The 20,970-nt window shown below is 41.9% G+C and overlaps 1 protein-coding gene across 7 annotated transcripts in view; it reads left to right on the top strand.

The window, feature by feature from the left end:
- The first annotated feature begins 687 nt into the window (after positions 1 to 687).
- Positions 688 to 20,970, top strand: part of MAP9 (microtubule associated protein 9) — a 39,023-nt gene continuing 18,740 nt past the window's right edge. For 2 of the 7 annotated variants that reach the window (XM_053255392.1, XM_053255388.1), the window contains exons 1-10: positions 689 to 907; positions 5,153 to 5,290; positions 7,980 to 8,064; positions 9,241 to 9,906; positions 12,210 to 12,439; positions 13,004 to 13,115; positions 15,413 to 15,702; positions 16,400 to 16,455; positions 18,491 to 18,656; positions 19,250 to 19,339. In XM_053255392.1, coding sequence (XP_053111367.1) covers positions 5,216 to 5,290; positions 7,980 to 8,064; positions 9,241 to 9,906; positions 12,210 to 12,439; positions 13,004 to 13,115; positions 15,413 to 15,702; positions 16,400 to 16,455; positions 18,491 to 18,656; positions 19,250 to 19,339 — 1,770 coding nt within the window. In that variant the 5' untranslated portion in view covers positions 689 to 907; positions 5,153 to 5,215. Of the gene's footprint in view, positions 908 to 5,152; positions 5,291 to 7,979; positions 8,065 to 9,240; positions 9,907 to 12,209; positions 12,440 to 13,003; positions 13,116 to 15,412; positions 15,703 to 16,399; positions 16,456 to 18,490; positions 18,657 to 19,249; positions 19,340 to 20,970 lie in introns of those variants that run through there. The other 5 variants (XM_053255390.1, XM_053255389.1, XM_053255391.1 and 2 more) reach the window with 5 other exon arrangements.

Below are 20,970 nucleotides of genomic sequence, written 5' to 3'. Positions count from 1 at the left end.
TGGCTATCTTGTTTTCAGTCTGTTTCCTGGCCTGGGAAGAAGAAAGAAGACGAGCCAGTGTGGAGTAGTAGTTAAGAGTACTGGAGTAGGGAAACCCAGGCTCAAATCCCCTTTCATCAAGAAGTTCACTGGGAGACCACCACGGTGACAGTCATTATCTCTTAGTTTAACCTACATCACAGGATTGTTGGGAAGACACAATTAGGAAGAACAACTTTGCACACTGCCCTGAGCTACCTTGAGGAACTGAAGTGTAATTAATACTTATCCCTAGCATGTAATAGTTTGTTGCTCTCACTACTGCCACAGAATTGATGTTTTCACCGAACTTGCATGGCAAGCCTTTAAAAATATACCGAGGCAATAGTCAGTGCAAACAGTTACAACGAAATTGAAGCGAAAGATGAAATTACAGAGTGATTTCCAGTTTGTACAACTTATCAAATCGAACAAAATCCTAAACGAAAACAAAAACGTGAGATTGTTTTTATTGGAAATGAAATTCCATGCACAGCCGTAGCAGCTCAGAGTCTTCCTCCGCCCGCTTTAGGCTCTCTGGCCATTCCATCATTACACCTGCGCCAATCAGGCGGGAGGCCGAGGAAGTAGGGTCTTTATTGCGTCGTAAACTGCGTCATATTGCGCTGCTCCTAAAGTCCGCAAACCAGGCATTCAAACGAATCTGGGAAAGTGGGCGTGGCTTGGTTTCCGCGGCAACTCCCAGCTAGTCTGTGTGCTGTCATCTCCAGCGTGCCGGCGGTTGCTAGGTAATGCGTATGACGAAGAGGCCTACCTGGCGTGGGGCTGCTCTCGGTGCTTAATAGACCTGCGGCCAGGGCAGGGGCAAGACCGGAGTGGGCGCTGCGCAACCCTCTCGCCAGAGACAAGAACCTTCCTGCGACACGAGGTACGGGCCTGGCTGGGACGGAGGTCGAGGGAGGCGGGGCCAAAAGCGAGATTATCACCCTGAGGACTTGTATACTGCCCCAGAGGCGCGATGGGTCAGTTTACTCCGGGCTTCCCGCCCTGGACCTTTTCGGGGAGGGGGCTGGCTTGGGGTGCAAAGAGAACGTGCAGATTTGCGGGTGGTCAGTTTATCAGCACTTTCTTTCGGAAATCCCCTTTTTCAGTGCTAAATTGGACTGGGTTCCAGCCAGGAGAGTGATTACTCCTCGAGGCTTGCTTCAATCTGCAGTGTTTTGTTTTGAATTTAGTAAACTCTTTATTGAGTTTTGTGGACAACAACTAGCAAAGCTATCCGGTCCGCCTCTCCACCCCACCCCACCCCACCGCCCAGTTTACGGAGCAAAAACTAAATCTATGGTGCAAACAGGCACCACTTCAGTGGTGACTGTCTAGCCGCGGAATCCACCCCCAGTATCGCTGTCCTTCCAGTGGCTGTTTGTGGAGGTTCTCCCTTTTAAGATTATGAGTCCATTCCTTTTGTTATGTAAACTGCTTTGTCGGCTTTTTGTTGTTGTTGTAAGGTGATATATCAGTGTTCTTTGTCGTCATTATTATAATAAAAATGGAAGCAACTTGGAGTTCTGTTTTTATACTCGGATCTGTCAAGAAGTGTCTTCACATTGGAAACTTTCTGAAATCTTTAGGCGGCAGCATCAACATCAAAGCTATAGACAAATGACTACAATGTTAACTGAATAAAGAGGCACCTTTTTAGTGGTAATTCTCTTTATTTATCAGGAGGAGAGCAACTGGCCCTATCCATCTCCGGCACAGCATTCTTCCTTCTTATGTTTCTTTTTTCTTCTCAGATTGTGAGTCCTTTTGGGGACAGGGAGCCGATTTATTTTTGTTTATATCTGTGTAAACTGCTTTGGAAACTTTTGTTGAAAAGCGGTATATAAATATTCATTGTATTGTATTATAAATGTCTTTGCTTTTTTCATCTTACATTTTCCTCCAGCCGCACCTATCTGAAACATCCTTGGTAAAACCTATGGAGTATGCTTGGATATATTCTTATAATAATAAATTTCTAGCTCTGATTATTAATTTAAAATGGGTGTCATGTTTTAAGAGGAAGAAACCTTTTGTGTTTTCTCCTTTCTCTGTAAGTACAAAATGTATCTTTGTATATTCTCTGTATGGCCAACTGCCCTCTTGAGACCACTGGCTTGACAGGGTGAGCTAGGTGTGGGCATCTAGTCTAAATGAGGGGAGTAAAGAAGCACAGAAGTAAAAATGACCTACTTTAGAAGCCACTCCAGAGAAAATACACCATTTCAGTCTATGGCATGTGTATGCTTAAAGAGAAATAATGGCATGTATTACTTTCTCTAATAGAAGTTGGTCCATTTTTCCCCTTTATGCTTCTCTTCCAAAAGATGACTGAAATACAGTTGATCTTTTGTTTCTGTTCACCTGGCAATGTGATAGAAAACATATTCAAGCTGTAATCTTAAACACACTTATTAGGAAGTAAGCCCCTTTGAACCCAGTGAGACTTACTTCTGTGTAAGCATGTATAGGATAGTGTAAGTGTAGTTATAGAGCTGTGGCTGTACCTTTTCGTTTAGATGCAGAAGACTCAGGTTCAGCTTCTTGCAGTCATAAGTAGTCACTGTTTTGGTAGCCTTGGGGAAAAACATCAGCCTAGAAATAAATAAATAAATATTTTTAATTGCGGGGGGGAGGCTAAATTGAGAAAGAAAAAATAAAGTCCACCTAGCGGTGGACTGAAGGCTGAAGAATTGGGCCAGTTTGAGATAAAAAGAGAAGATGTTATAAACTGTCTTGAAAACTAAAGATTAACAAGATTGCCACGGCAAGATAGAGTTCTGAAGGAACTCAAATGTGAAATTGCTGATCTCCTAGCAAAAATATGTAACTTGTCCCTACAATCAGGCTCTGTACCAGAGAACTGGAAAGTAGCAAAAGTAATTCAGATTTTCAAAAAGGGATCCAGGGGGGATCTGGGAAATTACAGGCCGGTTAGCTTAACTTCTGTGCTGGGTAAATAGATGGAAAGCATATTTGAGGACAAAATTGTTAAGCATATAGAAGAAAAAGCCTTGCTGAATGAGAACCAGCATGGTTTCTGCAAGGGCAAGTCTTGCCTCACTAACCTTTTGGAATTCTGAGAGTGTCAACAGGCATGGGGATAAAGGTGATCCATTTGACACAGTATACTTGGACTTCCAAAAAGCTTTTGACAAAGTTCCCCACCAAAGACTCTTGAGTAAACTTTGCAGTCATGGGGAAAAGGGACAGGTTCATATGTAGATCAGTAACTGGTTGAAGGACAGGAAACAGAGGGTAGGAATAAATGGACAGTTTTCACAATGAGTGAAGTTTAAAAAAAAAAAGTCCCCCCCCCCCCGTCCCACAGGGATCTGTACTTGGACCAGTGCTCTTTAACTTGTTCATAAATGATCAAGGAGCTGGCGTAAGCCATGAAGTGGCCAAATTTGCAGATGACACTAAGCTATTTAGGGTAGTGAAACCCAAAACAGATTGTGAGGAGCTTCAAAAGGATCTCTCCAAACTTGGTGAGTAAATAACAAAATAGCAAATGTGATTCAGTGTAAGCAAGTGTAAAGTGATGCATATTGGGGCAAAAAACGCCATCTTCACATATACACTGATGGGGTCTAAGCTGTCAGTGACTGACCAGGAGAGAGATCTTGGGGTCGTGGTGGACAGCTTGTTGAAAGTTTCGATTCAGTGTGAAGTTGGGGATTGAAAATCAAAATGCTAATATTATAATGCCCTTACACAAATCTGTAGTGTGGCTACACTTGGAATACTGTCTGCAGTTCTGGTCACCATATCTTAAGAAGGACATTGTAGAACTAGAAAAGGACAACCAAGATGATCAGGGACTTGGAGCACCTTCCTTATGAGGCAAGGCTTCAGCATCTGTGGCTTTTTAGTTTGGAAAAGAGGCAACTATGGGGGGACATGATAGAGGTCTATACATGTATGCAGGGAGTAGAGAGAGTGGACAGAGATAGTTTTTTCTCCCTCTCACACAACTCTAGAACAGGGGTCATCCCTGAAACTGAAGGCCGGGAAATTTAGGACCAACAAAAGGAGGTACTTTTTCACACAGCACATAATTAATCTGTGGGATTCTCTGCCATAGGATGTGGTGATGGGCACTAACTTGGATTACTTTAAAGGAGATTTAGATAAATTTATGGAGGCCAGGTCTTTCAATGACTACAAGTCTGATGGCTATAGACCACCTTCAGCCTCAGAGGCTAGATGCCTCTAAATACCAGTTGCAGGCCAGCAATAGCAGGAAAGGGCATTCTCCTCATCTCTTGCTTGTTGGTAGGGATGTTCTCGAACAGGTTTGGTGCTCCCTTTCTGGAGTGCCAAACTTGTTCCAATGCCAGCATTTGAGCCAGCTCAACAGGCTGTGTGTGTGTGGGGGTGTGTGTGCCTTTAAGCGAACAGGTAAGGCACTCCTTACCTGTTCGCTCCCTCTCTACCACTTTCCCCTGCTGGTGCTCAATTTTGCTCAGTTTGAAAGTGGCTGGCGGGTGGGGGTGGGGAGCAAACAGGCAAGGCATTCCTTACCTACTCATTTAAAGGCACCCCCAGGGAGTGTGTGAAGTGTTCATATACATCCCTACCTGTGGGCTTCTCAGAGGCATCTGGTGGGCCACTGTGTGAAATAGGATTTGGGGCCTGATACAGCAGGGCTATTCTTATGTAATATCCCAAATATTTCCTAGAGTTTTGATAGGAAACAATTAATGGAGTATTCTATATAGCAAGCAGAGGAAAAGTTAGATTAATCTGAACAAAACAGTTCAGGAATAGGGCATCTCCTTTTCCACTGAGAACAGAACTAGAATTAAATAGTGTTTAGGAGTTGTTAGACTGGATTAACTGTTTATGTGTACATGGATTTAGTATACTCAGAAGTTATCTGCTATTGACAATTTGCAAGTGCCATGTAATAATTAAAACATGGAGGGAGACATAAGTAATAAGAACTTACCTCTGTGCGTTCTGTAATCTGTGAGGGTGATAGAAGCATCTCTGGTCCATTCACCTAACTCAAGATTCAAATGTGTTAAGAAATTAGTCACTTCAATACAGTGCTTGGTGGTCTTGAGGGAAGAGGGTGTCGGTGCTACTGTTAAAATTACTTTCTCTCTCATTTAAATCAAACAAGAAGATTGACCTTCACTGGATCACAAGTTGAGCATATAAGATTAATTTCCTAAAATCAAGCAACATGTCTGATGAAGATACCATTACTACTTTAGCCTACACCAAGAGCCCAAAGCTCTCCAAAAGAACCACTTTTCAGGTAAAATGTTTTGACCTGCAAATCATAGAATGTACTGCTGCATATTTAATAGACTAAAGAATACTTTTACTATCAGTAAAATTAAACTGATGTTTTCTTATCAGTTCTGCACTTTGTTGAAGAATAATATTAGCCTAGAGTTTGTATAAGTTCACAAAAACTGGAAATGGTGGACAAGAAGCATGTGTAAATCAAAAAGTGGTCATACCAGGTATATGAATGAAGACATATGGGTTTTTCAGAAAAATATGTGAGCCTCTTACTGGTGGGCTGATTACAACAGGGGCTTAGTTTAACAATGCTGTCTCATTTGCAGATGTAAACTGCCTTTTGATATAAACCACCCTGAGCCATTTTTGGAAGGATGGTATATAATATAATAAATAAATATACTAACATCGCACCTGTAAGAACATTTTACACTTGCAAGAGAGGGAGATTCCCCCCCCCCTCCGGTTTTCTCTTCCCTACACTGTTCCTCAAAGCCCCCTGAAAATATGTCCCTGAAGGTCCTCCAACCCTCTGACATATTTTCAGCTGAGCATCGGGGCATCAGAAAGAAGAGGGGATTGAGAAAAATCACCCCCTCATACACACATGCAATATTAGTATGTGAGCTTATGAAGATGCTGCTCTGGATTGTACTTCTTAAGCATTAATGGTAATTGTTAAACATTTTACACCCAATGGCTCAGTGGGGAAATGCTTGACTATCAAGCAAGAGGCTGCCAGTTCAAATCCCCGCTGGTACACCTATATCGGGCAGCAGCGATATAAGAAGATGCTGAAAGGGATCATCTCATACTGTGCGGGAAGAGGCAGTGGTAAACCCCTCTTGTATTCTACCAAAGACAACCACAGGGCTCTGTGGTTGCCAGGAATCGAAACTGACTTAGTGGCACACTTTATATCATTTTAGGCTCAAAGCAGTTTACTCATTTTAAAACAATAGTTGCATTTTATTTTTTTAAAAAAACTATAGTAAAAAAAACCCCTATAAAATTCATGATTTAAAAAAAAAATCCAGCTGACATCAAATATTTTAGCAGCTGCAGATAAACCCTTATTCAAGTTAATGAACATTTTTTTTTTTTACATTTATATCCTGCTCTTCATACAAAGGAGCCCAGAGTACTATATACTTGAGTTTCTCCTCACAACAACCCTGTGAAGTAGGTTAGGCTGAGAGAGAAGTGACTGGCCCAGAGTCACCCAGCTAGTTTCATGGCTAAATGGGGATTTGAACTCGGGTCTCCCCGGTCCTAGTCCAGCACTCTAACCACTACACCACGCTGGATCAACGTAGCTAGGCTATACACTGCTTCCTAAAAGCCAACAGTTTATGCATCACGAGGAAGAATGTTTGATATCCTTGGGACAGCCTCTGAAAATATTTTGCTTTGTTCCATGCTAGTTCTTTTACTAATGGAATTTTCTTTACCAGTGAGATTCTGAGCAAAGCTTTTGCTGTAATTCTAATCCTGCAGAGTACAACAGTGCCTGAAATTTGCAGATTGTAGACTGAGAAACACATGAAATATCAACACCAGCATGTGTGTAATATTGCAGTTCAAAAATTGAAGCAAAAACAAAAAGGCATGATTAAGTGAATATTTAGAGATTTAGTCCTGTTTAGCAACAAGTTGAATGCTCTCATGTCATCAAAAATATTTGAGCTAGAATTAATGTCAATTATGGTAACAAGTGCTATACTAGTACAAGAAATGGAACTCTGGAGGGTCACCCCCCGCTCCCCGCCGCCAGTATACAGTAGACATGTAACTATGCAAAGTGATTCTGGAGTCATGTCAAGAGATGAATGGGGAGGAAATTGTAGATAAAGATAGATTACAATCATTTTGTTTTCCTTTTCTCTTATTTAAAAGAGTTTCATAAATAAAATATCAAATTGATAGATTATAAATTAGTCACTGCCAGATTATGTTTTGCATAACATTAGAAGTTAAAAGAAATTAGCAGAAGTTAAAAGAAATTGGCAGAATGGGGAGGAAAACTATATCATTTTGGCATTATAACAGCTTATGTAAGAGATAGGAAACAGAAGAATACCTTTATAAATAATTGGAACAAGTTTATTGAATATTAGCAAAATAAATAGCACTCAGCACCTTTTTTTGGACATGTTTGTTTGTTTATCATATTTATTTATCATATATACCACTCTCTCTGGATGATGTACATAATCCAAATATAATAAATATAAAACAGAATTAAAACAATTTCATATAATAAAAACAGTTAAACAATTTAATTAAAAGCCTGAGAAAACATTTGTGTCTTGAGGATCTTTTAAAAAGCAGTCAGAGATGGAGAAGCTCTTATTTTGACAGGGAGTGTATTCCAAAGCCCTGGGGCAGCCACAGAGAAGGCCTGGTACCAAGTCGCCACCAGACAAGCTGGTGGCAACCATAACTGGACCTCCCCAGATGATCTTAATAGGTGGCAGGGTTCATGACAAAGGAGGTGTTCTGTTCTGTTATGACTTAAAGAAACTTATTTATACAAAAGTGCATTTATCTAAATGTAAAGTAGATTTTTTTTTATTTCTGTGAGTATAACTAGTATATGTTTTTATACATTAACATTACAAAATATTTGGGTTAAATGGTACAGTATTGCATATAGATATATTTTTGGTACATATAGTAATGTCTATTATGTATTTTAGGAAGAGCTACAGGGAGCTCTTTTTGCTCGTGCAGCAAGACAGCAAATTATAGAATATTCAGAAGATTTTGAGAGTGATGAAGAAGGTATATAGAGTAACAAGATGCCTTAGAATAAGTTTTTTGTGTGTATCTTCCACTCCCTTTGTTCCATATGTAACAGGCCAGTAACAACTGTATGATCCTATAGGGATGTGCCCAAACTGTGGTTTGAAGTGCGGTTTGAGCACTCCCAAGGAAATTTGGAAGAGAAGTTTAAGACATAGGAGAACAGATGCTTACCTGCTCTCTGCTGCCCCTTCCAACTCCCTGCTGTGGCGGCATGTGTTCCAAACATTCCTGTGCGCTGTCAGCACACACATGGTGTACATGCATGCGTGGGTGGCATTTGTGTGGTCAGCAACACCATGCTGGCCACGTAAATGGCACCCTCACATCTGCAGATGCCATGTGCATGCTGATACCACACAGGGATTTTTGGAACATGCGGCGCCCCAGCTGGAAACTGGAAGGGACGGTGGAGAGCAGGTAAGCATCTGTTCTCCTATGTCTTAAACTTCCCTTCCAAATTTCCTTGGGAGTGCTCAAACCACACTTGGAACCACAGTTCAGGCATATCCCGAGATCCTAAGCATGTTTCTTTATAAGTGACTCTCAACAGGACTTGTATGTGTGCTTAGAAGTAGCACACATAAGGTAATACCCCCTAGCCTATAACAGAGCTTTCATTGAATTTAGAAGGTTGTGGCTCAAATATCTTATTTTATCCAACTCAAACTATTAAAATTTCACCCCATTTTTTCCTTCTGCCATGATAGATGATAATAACAACTTCAACGAAGGAATTTTACTTTGATAAAAATTTACACTTTTCTGTTAGAGATATATTACTACTTTGGGATTTGTTGTTTTTTGTTTGTTTTTCTCCCTGCATCTTTCTCATCTTTAATCTATTTGGATATCTATGGTTCAAAGGTGCATTTCAGTTAACTTTATATTTTACTGTATTGCCCATTTTCTTCAGGTTCTTTGTACTGAAGGAGAAGTTTTATGAAACACATGCATACATTCATTCACAATTATCAAACTATGAATTACTATACAGCATGCTTTATACATATTTCACAAAACTGGGGGCAGAAGCTTACTGTACTGTTTTATAGTGGTCAAATGTGTGTCAGGAACAAAAGTACATGGTAGAATTATGCTTTGAAATTGATAGGACTGTTTCATACATGAAATGCCAATACAATCTGCCTACAGGTTTAGTGGAGGAGCTTCCTGAAAGTCTGGAAAACACCCCAAAGAAGTCAGTTGCCTTTGCAGTACCTCTGTCCAGCTATGATCTTTACCATGTGGACACTCTGAAAAGTGAAAGTGTGGATGACTTGACTTCATCAGATGATGATGAAAGACTTCACCATGTGTCCTTGTTGGGGAGAGAGACTTTGTGTGAGGAAAGGCAAGCGGATGACTTGCCTTCATCAGATGACAATGAGAAAGCTCAACACGTGTCCATGTTAGAGAGAGAGAGTTTGAGCAAGGGAGGGCAAGCTGTCCCTGTTGCACTAACTGAGTATTCTGATTCATATGAAGGGAGTGCAGCCAAAAAATCAATTCCATGTGAAATATCTCTGCCAGGTGACTACTCATTGGAAAGAGAAACTGCTGATGATTTGGCTTTGCCAGAGGATGAAGAGATCTCTCAAGAAACATCTATTTTGGAGAATAAATATCTGAGTGAAGACAGGCAAGAAGATGACTCAGTTTCTGAAGAAGGGTTAAGTTCTGGAGAAGAGTATGCTCAACAAGATGAGGCTCTAGTGATGGAGCGGCAGTTAGAGAGGGATGACATGAATAGGTGGAAAACTGAAATCAAGCCAGTACCAAAGCCAAGGGAATTCAAAACTAAAACGGCGTCAGCATCAGGTAAAACAATAGTGTATACATTCTGCTGCTTGGATTGTGTACTGCTCAAAATTAAAAATTATTATTCTATTACCTTCATAATGAACATTGTATAACTTCTGAATGTGTGTATTTTAAAGTGGGGGACCCAGAGTGTCTGATAATGTTCTCCTGGTTGGCTAATGGTTTATGGTATATTCTGATGTCAGTGTTCCTGGGGCAAGGAATTCTCCAAGGTAACCTTTCTGCCCCCCAGCACTAAATTCTAGGCATGGGCATGGCCTCAGAGCTGGGGAGGGAAAGAATTTCATTCACTCCCTTCTTCTCCTATCAGCGGGAGCAAAAAGGCCTCAGCTCCTCTCCGGGAGACAGTCAGACCAACAAGCCCATCCCGGCTGATCTCTTTGTCCTCAGCAGCCCCTGGCTTAAATAGGGCCCTGCATTACAGACACTCCTCCCCTGCACCGTCTTCCCTGGCTGGGCTGGGGCAGTGACCAGCCAACCCCTGGCTCCCAAAAGGGACTTGTTCTCTAACTCCACGCCCTTCCTTAATATTTCTGCACCTATTTGCAGCTGTGGAGTTAATATCGTTTCTATTCCCTCTCCACCAAGCTGCGTCTCCTGGGTTGTCCCTGCCCATCCCCCAGCAGCTGTTGCATGTCTCTCCGAACCCTCCTTGACTCCTGAGAGGCAATTACTAGGATTGCCTTGGCGTTTGGAGTCCCCGGTTTCCCTTGGCACCCTGCTGTTTGGCTGGGTACACAACCCTGTCTTATGGGGGAGGGTAGGAACTCCCGACTTCTGACATAAATGTAACTTTATATTTCATTGTACCTTATAAATAATTAAAATGTCACTTTGTAGTCTGATGTGATGTTACACTGCAAATATAGTACTGGTAAATATGTGATGTTCAAGTACTTGAACATCATATGTTATCCAACAAAAACAACTTAATGGAATCGTGGTGATCTAGCAGGTTTAGGGGAGTATTAACCCTGTTGGATAAGAAAGTGAATGCCAATTCATAGGGGTGCACAGAACCGGTTCGAACTTGAACGGGACCAGCCTCATAAAAAGGTGGTCTGGTTTGAACCAGTTTGACTGTTTGAGGGGCTATACTTGTAAAAGGGAATCTGGTGAGGATTCCCTTTTACAAGTCAAAGGGAATCCTGCCTTTAAAAGTCTTCTAAGGGCAGCTGGGTGGGGTTCCATGCATACCCCTACCAAATCATATATTGCATCATACTACTGGAGGTGGTTGTGAAGCCACTTATGAAGAAGTCCTCTTTGGAAGATTACAGTAACTATCAGCTAGTCATAAAGATTCCTGGGCAAGGTGATCAAGTGAGTGATAGAGATGTGCACGAATCTCGGTTGGTGCCTTGGTTCGAATACGCAAAGGCCATGTGCATGCCAAACTCACTATTGCTGGGGGAGCGCTGCAGCATCACAATATCAGCAGCAGCAGGAAGCTGCATGGAGTCGCGTGCAAACTGGTAAGAACCTGCTGTACATATTTTTAAAGGTCCTGCTTGCTGCCACCGCACTTGAATCATTGAACCAGTTCGGCGACAACATGAACCAGTTCCTATTCAAACTGGAGCATGAACCAAGGTTCGTACACATCTCTAGTGATAGTCATGCAGCTTCAGGCACTCTTGAATGATACTGATTATATAGATTCAATTCAGTCTGTATTCAAACCTGGTTTTGCCACAGACACTGTCTTGGTTGCCCAGGCAGATGACCTGTGCAGGGAGGAAGATTCAGGGAGTGCAACCCTGCAAATTTTGTGGACCTCTCAGCAGCTCTTAGTAAAACATTATTCATGCACAGCCCTAAGATGGATACCATGAATAATGTTTTACTAAAGGGTGCTGAGAGGTCATAAATTTCAGTTTGTGCATATCCCTACTCTCTGATGTTGTGTACAGCACTGCTCTGCATGGAGGTGGGAACAGTCGCCTCCACAAAGGGCTGGGGGGGTGGGATTCGATTTCAGCCATTCAAAGTCGATTAGTTGCACTGGCCTAATGATTGCATGTAACTTATAAAACTATTATATTATAGTATATTTCTGTTAGGGCTTCTGGGGGTGGGGGGAAGCTTTCTCTTACTTGTTAGTGTTGGTTCTTTGTGAATGTTGAATTTCAATTTAAATGCACGACTGGGATTTAATATTATCTTGGATGTTTGTACGCTGAACGCAGTTGATAAAAGACAGCAGTTATAGGAGGCCTTAATTTTTCCAATCTTAATTTATTCAGTATTCAACTTCTTAAAAATGTGAGTTGACAGTTACTTTCTCCATATATTTTCAGCTGAGAATATCAGCATTCCTGCTCTGGATGATTATTTGAAGCCATCTCCTCAGCCCCGGAGTGTGTTAAGAAAAAGCAGCCATGTAGAGGACTATGAAGGAATCAAACCAGAAGACAGAGCATCGCACAGCCACAGATCTTCACTTTCTGCACCATCTTCCATGACAAGACTAAATGATCAAGTGATGAAATCTGAGAAAAGAGCATTGTCTGAAAGCCCTGGTCCTGAGGTTAAAAAGTTGTTCTATAGCTGTTGTATTACAAAGGGCATAATCCTATCAAAATAAGATGAACTATGGTTTAAATCAAGGCTGCTCAACTTTGGCCCTCCTGCAGATGTTGACCTACAGCTCCCATAATCTCTGGCTATTGGTCACTGTGGTTGGGGATCATGGGAGTCGGAATTCAAAAACAGCTGGGGGGCCTAAATTGAACAGGCCTGGTTTAAATTATCATGACTGAGGTGCAACATGCCTCAGCTTGCTGAAGTTCATTCACAACAATCAAAACCATAGTTTAGATGATTCTCTGAATTGGACCATTAAGAACTATCATGTTTTTAGGATAAAGAATTTTGGTTTTTCTAGGATCTTGGGGCTGAATTTCACTGTGATGGGCTTTATCTTATTCTTTGTTGGTATTTGGGGCAGGGGTGGGGGAAATGTGACATACTTGCTGCAGGAACTTCTGATGAAATATTGTTGGAAACTTTTTCTTGAGTCAGATGAATAGAATTTCATCTAGTATGAATAATTCACAAGTGTTTATACTCATTCTGTCACTTTATACCCCAGGGTCCCTGGATAGCAAGCTCCTCATCGCTATTCCCTATTCATTTTTCATCAGTGGATGAGAGAACTGGAGATTCCAATTTGACAATATCTGGGGAAGAATCCTCTTCAAAAGGTAAAGAATATGAATATGTTTTTTTGGAACTTTTTTTTGTAGTTGAGGATATCATTTTGTAAGACAGCTATTTAAGGATCTAAATGCAACTTGCCTTGAAGTAGTTTCTGTGCATTTGTGGGTAATCCTCTATGTATTTTTAACACAAAGCTGACGTTAACGAGGCTATTCTCACAACCAGCCTAAACCAGGCTAAGGGAGCCCAGCCCGGTTTCGGCTGGTCGTGTGCTGCAACAGGAGCCATGTGACTCCCGGTGGCAAGCCCACTTAAATGCAACCCCCCCACACCGCCCGCACTGTCAAGCCCGCTCTCCCCGCAAACCTCATTCAGGCTCTCCACACTGCTCATGTGGAGAGCCTTAAAGCATTTCTGCTTGGGTTGTCCTTTGATTTTCCATTACATAAGAGGGCTTTGGAAGGTTATGCTAACAACCTGAAACAATAGTTATTCCTGGTTTCCTTATTAGTAGGTTGTTGAAGGGCTTGTTATACATGAACTTAATTAAGTGTGGTCTTGTTTGAGAAATACGTTCCTGTGCCTGCTTGGGGTATGCTTCTTGTTATATACAGTGGGGCTGTTCTCACGAGCAGCCAAGACAGGGCTTTGCTGCTTGTGAGAACTACTGAGAGCCGCGCAGCTCCCAGTAGCAGGCCCTGATATGAAGCCCGGCTGTTAAACAAGGTTAAGGGAGTGAGCACTCCCTTAACCCTGTTTAACTGACCCTGTGTCAGCGCCAGCTGCTTTTAGCTGGTGCTAAGACACACAGGGTTGACTGCCCGTCACCGGGGGATACTCAAAATGCACTGGGCACTCACACGGTGCATTGTGGGATTTCCAGGGGCCGGCCCCCCACAACTCCATGCTGCCTGGGGCAGCAGTGGATCGTTGCAGTGTGTGCACCCAGCAACTGGGACCCAGTCTGAAGAGGAGGTAAGCTTCTGTAGCCTTCCTCCCCATGTGCCTTCCCACCCAGTTCCCCAGTCATGAGAAAGGGCCCAGTAACTTGATGGTTCTGTGCCACGATCTAGTCTTTTAAACTTTTGTCTTTTAAATCTAGTCTTTTAAACGTTTAACAAGGCAGTTCTTCGTCCTAATTGTTCTACTCGATCTTAGCCGTTGCTAACTGAGCAAAGGGGCACCTTTTTAAAGTGGTGATTCTCTTCCATTTCACAGGAGACGAGCAACTGTTCCTATACAGTCCCAGTACCGCATCCCTCCAGTGGTTGTTGCTGGTGTCTACCTTTTATAGTTCCTTTTAGATTATGAGCCCTTTTGGGACAGGGAGCCGTCTTATTTGTTTTTCTGTGCAAACCGCTTTGAATACTTTTGTTGAAAAGTGGTATATAAATATTTGTAGTAGTTGTAATAGATATGTCCACTCGTACAGTGCATTGACAATGTCTTGTATGTCTTTTCAGTGTATTGGCTATAGGCTATTTCTTATTTATGTAGCAATATAAAATACTTTTATGTAAAATACTTCAGTGCTGAAAATACCAGCTGTGTCCAAGTGGACACAACCCCTGCATACCTAGGAATTTCCACAGAGGTTAACAGAGTTCTGAATCCTTGTCATTTCTCTCCCCCACCCCACTGCCACATGTAGACAGGGAGTGAAACTGGCCATTGCAGGGAAGCAGAGGGTAGTAGGACTGTGCATGGTTCCTATATCCCCATCCAGCTCTTAGCTAAGTTACTCAGGCTTCCGGGTTGATCCCATTCCCTAGAGTATATTGGTACACATGCACTGAGGGGTGAAGGAGGAGTTATGGTTTAACAGAGCCCACATGTGGAGCCTGCTACATGTAATAATTACACCTGTGGGAGGAAGAATCATAGCCCACATTTACTGCGAAACATCACAATAGGACAATCTGTTACCATGAAGTTTAAGGGTAAGGGGAAAAGGAGACGAAAGATGCCCAGTAACCCCAAATCCAAGAAATCTGGAACTTTGCAGGAGACTCTGATGGTACCCAGGATCTTTCACTTAAGATAGAGTAAAACCACAGTGTGACAGAAATGGAACTACAATGGTTATTTATTTTCATATAGGGTTTAACTGCTTCAACAGATAAGGGAGATTGTGTAATTATCTGGTATGAAAGTAGACAAACCATAATGTAGAATGTAGAAGGGGTTTAAAAATATATAGGTATATGTTTGAGATACACTTAGTTTTGCCTATCTCAAGTCATTCTTGAAATATTTTTGTCTCGTATTAAATTATTTCTGAGATATATTTTCCATTTTATCCTGTCCTCTTCCCCATCATCCCTCTTATTTCCTGTTTAAGTTTGTTCGACAGTAGATGAGGAACAAAAAGACACTGACAACTGTAATGAACTGAAATTGCTAGAGAGTGGCAGAGAATCTCCTTCTGTGATAGAACTAATGATGACCACGGTTTATGAGAAAACGAAGAAACTACACTTGTCAACTGAAGACTACTTGGAAGGAAAGATACAGACCTCTGAACGCAGTGAGGATGAATTAAATGAAACAACAAAGGATGATAAATCTGATCAGACAGTAGCACTAAGTACTTCAAAGGCTGTCCTGAATGCTTCAAAGGATTCATCTAAGGTATGGTTCATAAATGTTTATCATTCTCATATACTAACAGTGGGAATCTTAGACTGATATTATCATATACTAACAATGGGAATCTTAGACGTGTGCGTGTGTGTGTGTGTGTGTGTGTATGTACCTAGGCATGTTCACTGCTACCAGCTTGTGGGTAGAGTCAAAGGATTCTCTTGGTATTGGGCATCAAACATTGGGCTTTGGGGCTTATTTGAAAACTGGACCTAACCGTTTCTTCTTTCTCCACTCAAGACAGATATTTGATAGAACAAAATCCTAAAAGACAAGATACTCACTGGAAATAGTGCAGAAAAGATAAGCTTGGATCCAAAGATCAAGCTGTACAAGTGGAAGGGACTTGCATTTGTTCAGGGGAAGTCACTGATCCCCCCACCCCTTTCACTGTCTGCACAGTGTGCTCACCACCAAAAACGTGCTTTGGAGGGTTCTGTAACCCTCTAGAATCAGTTCTCAGGAGGCTACAAATACTGGGGTAAATTGAACCACATAGAGGTTCTCTGATCCTTCCTATATTTTAGTTCATATTTAGCAAAGTTGAGTATTTCACAAATGTATATCATGACTCTTTTAATTTCAGAATGGATTTTATTCAGCAGAATCTGCAGCAAGATCTCAAGAATAGGTGCTGCATGGTAGTTCTGTTTATCAGGTTGTACATTTTTTTTTGTTCTCTTAGGAAGAAGTTGAAGAAAAAGATACAGTTTCACAAAAAGCAAAACCTTCAATAGGCAGGTAGGAAATTCATATTTGAAGAGTAAGCTTTCAGAAATATGAACTGCATTGGCCATTAGGCCAGTTATGAGGAATCAAAGCTAAATCTTGGTTCTGTGTGACATCCCTGAGCCTTGGGAGTGTGCAAAAGGCCCTAAAGAATTCTGCTTCCAATTGCAGTTAAAAACAAACCAAGATCAGTCGTAATGCCTGAATGACTGACCATGATTTATTGTAAACAAGTTCCTTGAAAATAACTGAGATTTGAAACCCACTGAAATTTTTATTTCAGGTCTCAGTTTATTTCAAGAAAGTTGGTTAGTATAAAACAAGATTGGTCAGTTCAGATTCACAACTGATCTTCATTTGTTTTTAATGGTAATCGGAAGTAGAATTCTTCTAAAGCTCATGTGGGGGGTAGGGTTGTGCATGATTCATGGCTTGTGGGCAATGCGTGGAACCAAAATTTAACTTAAGTTAAACTGCAAGCCAGAGTGGTGTAGTGGTTAGAATGTTGGACTAAGACCAAGGAGATCCAAGTTCAAATCTCCATTCAGCCATGAATCTTACTGGGTCACTCTGGGCTGGTCATGTATATCTCAGCCTAACCTACATCACAGGGCTGTTGTGAGGATAAACATAACCATGTACACTGTTCTGGGCTCCTTGGAGGCAGAGCGGAATATAAATATGGTAAATAAATAGTAATTCCACATGACATCTTACCCAGCCACGGCTCATTGCTTGCTCTCTTTATTATTTGACAATGGTAGACATGACCACTGTGGGAGGTGACACAATTTTGAATGCTTATGATATACAAACAGCAAAGCTTCACTGGCTTTCATTTCTGTTACTAGATTTGTGAGTGACTCGCAAGACAGTACCAATTTTCAGCGTTCTCATTCTAAAAGAAGAAGTTTTAATACCTAATTAGCTAAAATAATTGTGCTTTCCAGAATTATATGCTTGTTGAATAACAGAACCTGTATTACTTACTTCATATAGAGAAACAAAAAGAAGGTAATTTGAATGGCTACAGTCTTTATGAGTTTCTCTGAAAATGTCACTACTGAGTGTTTTTCTTTAAAATCCATCCAGATGGAATTTTTGGCTCTGAAGTGAATTCCAAATCTCGGAGTACAGTTTTCAGACTTAAATGAGTATATCAGGAATAGTTTTCCTCATTCCCTTTGAAAACATCTAAAGACTTGTTTTGTTCTGTTTTTTGCATCTCCTTCAGCTTTTGAGTTACTAATAAGGTCAAACAAATTGTTTGTCTGTGAATGTGTGTCTTAAGTCATATAGCAGTTTTTAAAAAGACTTCCAGTAATGCTAATAGAATGAGAGGTAGGGATATGCATGAACAGCTTCTGCAGGTGCTAGCAGGCCAGGAAGTGGTTCTCTTAAGGAGCAGGTAAGCATGTTACCTTACCTGCATGTTGACCATGTGCATGCTGACACTGCACGCAGCCTGCTGGAAACAGTGCCTCAGCTGCGCATGGCCTTTGCTTAAGCGAGCACCACACCCGGAAAAGCAGCAGGGCAGCAGTGGAGCAGGTAAGGACCTGCTTACCTGCTCCTAAAGGGAACTACTCCCTGCCCTGCCAAACTGGTTTAGCTGTGGGTTCCTGAGCCAGTTCAGTGCTTCCCGGCTCGTGCACATCCCTACTGAGAGGAAGCTTTTGGAATCCCATTCCAGGTCACCCCAGACCAGGAGCTCATTGGTTGAGAAGAGACACTGCCCTCACCTGTTTCAGCCAAAAGGTCCTAAGAGCAGTCTGTCTCTTCTGTGACATGTTGGGCCTTTGAACCTGAAAACTGTGAAACTTGTTTCCATTCTCTGGTGGAATGCTATGAGCAAGTTTCTCTCTGCAAGATATAATGGGCTCTGCATAACATCCTTTTAACGTTTGAATCCTGGGTTGGAGCTCAGCCAAGTGGAAGCAGCTTTTGAGACTAACCTGAGAATAGTCATATTTTCTCAGTAAAAAGGGGGCATGACCTGCACTTACTTCAAGCTTTGAAAACTTGGTATGACATTTTTCTTTTACAGATCTTTGAGCTCTACATACTTGAAGAAAACTGGGAAACCTTCTCCCATCTCTTTAAGTACATCTTCTCAGTACTTGGGAACACTGAAGTTCTTGGACAACAAACATTTACAAAAATACAGTGCTGAACTTGATAAAGCAGATAGTTTGCGGGCAGCTGTTTATCAGGTAGATATTTTACAGATCCTAATCCTTTGTGAAGGTATCCTGTCACTCGTGATTGTTTTCCTGTTTGCTTTAGAGCAGCATGAACTTGCTTTGGTCAACAGATCACATTCAGAAAAGATGTGGATGCACTAATCTGTATTTTATCTGTATTTGCTGCAAAATAGTGAAGACTAGGTTGTTTTTAAATTTGGTCCTTGAGTTGTTTCACTGGGGGCTCCTGTTGTACCCCCACAGCCCCTAGAAGTGTGAGCACTTTGTTGGGATGTCAGCCAGTGTATCAGCATTTGTTTTCCAAACTCCTGATATCTAAGCTCATCTCATAATTTGAAGAGGCTGTCTCATAATTTTGGTATATGCAGGACCCGGATCAAGATGTGCTTTTGGTGCAAACAAATGTTTCTTTACAAATAACAGGCAGTAATCCCTATCTTTCCAAATCCCATTTCCTCATGTGGTGTTGAGGCTGCTACTGTCAGCCACTGATCATATCACAGTAATTTGGTTGCCTCTATAGTAATAAGTCATTTCATCAAGTTAGGTCTAGAAATTGACTATAAATCTTGTGCTACAGCTTTGTTACTTTTCTTTCATAGGACTGGCTGGAGAAGAAGAGAATCTTTCTGTTAGAACTACAAAGAATAAAAAGAAACAAAGCAGAGAACTTGCGGGAGAAAAATGAAAAGGTTTACTTTGAAAGTAACTTATTTCAAAGGGTCTTAAGCCATGGACAGATATTCAACCAGGGCATGTATGGAAAGCAGGGGTGGGTGGGGTTGAAGCGTGCCTCCCTGCCAACATGTGTTCATTAACATGCAAAGGGCTTTAGCACAGTGCATGAACTGCCTTTTACAGCCTTATGTAAAGGCGTTCTGAGTTCAATTTCCTTTTTGTATGATTATCATATAAAAAACATGTTTAGATTATGAAGTGCATTAAAATAATTAGGGAGGGAGTTTTTCCAGACTTCCAGTAATTACTCCCCATTACTGTGGGAGTAATATGGACATCTGGATCGTGATCCGTTGCATTCATAAGGAATGGGTTCTGCGCCTGTGCAGGGACCTCGCAGATAGATTAGCAACTTGTGACTCCCACTCTGCCCTGCATGTGTTCTGTGCTTCCATTGAAATTGGCAGTTGGGGCACCATTTTCTCAGTTTCTATTTGACCGCCAAAGCGCTGACACCTCGTTGCTGGCTTCTTGGGTCAAATTGATTCTATAGTGATAGAGACTGGGGGCGGGGGGGAGAGCGATTTTTACTTCTGTTGATATTGGACTGTTTGACTATTCTTTTGTTGTGTGGACTAAGTTTTTTGGTTATTTGGACTAAAATCAGGACACTGTGTGCCGCAGGGCTTTGCCTCAGGGCATGCTGTTTCAGCATTGGAAACTAAAAAAACATTTAAGTGCTGAGTGGATTGCTGAGCAAAATTGCCATCCACAGACTACCATGATTTGTGCTTGCTGTGTTTAGGAGAGCAACACAACCCAACAGCTTGTAAAATTTGCTGCTCGTTCTCTAAACAGACTTTGAAGAACCGAGCATTGTGATTGAGAGCAGCGCTTTATGATTAGGCGCTCTGGCCACCGAGGCCAAGCTTCCCCTCGACATCGGGATCAAAGACTGGTGCGGCGGCGTGCTCAAAATCTACTGAACAGTTGGAATCTGCTACTACTCAGACTAAAACCACTGCTGAACCAGAGTTCAGGTGGCCGAAAGAGGACTCTAAGTCGGGGCATCGGTATAAGGAAAAGAAGTGGAGACACTCCTCAGACATGGAAGGACATTCTCTGCCCCCCAAGAAACGTTGGAGCAAGTTGAGGTTGAAAACCTTCACCAACTGGACTGCTGGGCAACGGTTGATCATCGACACCAACTGGCAGTCCGTCAACATTGAGAGGATCCCTGTCGATGTTGACAAATCCGTCATCAACATTGGAGGCTCATCCTTCGGTTTTGACACAGGCTCCAGTTGCAACTACAAGATCGATGTCGACCCTGATGTCAACCATGGCATTGACAGGGGTTGCACACTCCCTGTTTGTGGCGGATGTGCCACATAAAATTCTACAACTGTCTCCAGCTCAGATCCAGTACAATCCCCTTCTACCCCGTTACAGCAGCAATGCTATGATAGGGGAGACTACCTTAATTTAACATCAGAGGAGCAGGATGAGGCTTCTCTGGATCCGAATACTGCTGCCTCATTGTTGGCCATGCTGGACTCTTCTGACAATACCCCCTCAGGGTCTGCATTCCAGAATTTTTTGAGTAGCGGCCTCAACATCAACCAGGAGGCTGATGAGGTAACGC

The sequence above is a fragment of the Hemicordylus capensis genome, chromosome 5 (assembly GCF_027244095.1).
Source record: "Hemicordylus capensis ecotype Gifberg chromosome 5, rHemCap1.1.pri, whole genome shotgun sequence".
Lineage (NCBI taxonomy): Eukaryota > Metazoa > Chordata > Lepidosauria > Squamata > Cordylidae > Hemicordylus > Hemicordylus capensis.
The sequence above is the reverse complement of the archived record's forward strand: the minus strand, read 5'-3'. Positions and strand labels throughout refer to the sequence as shown.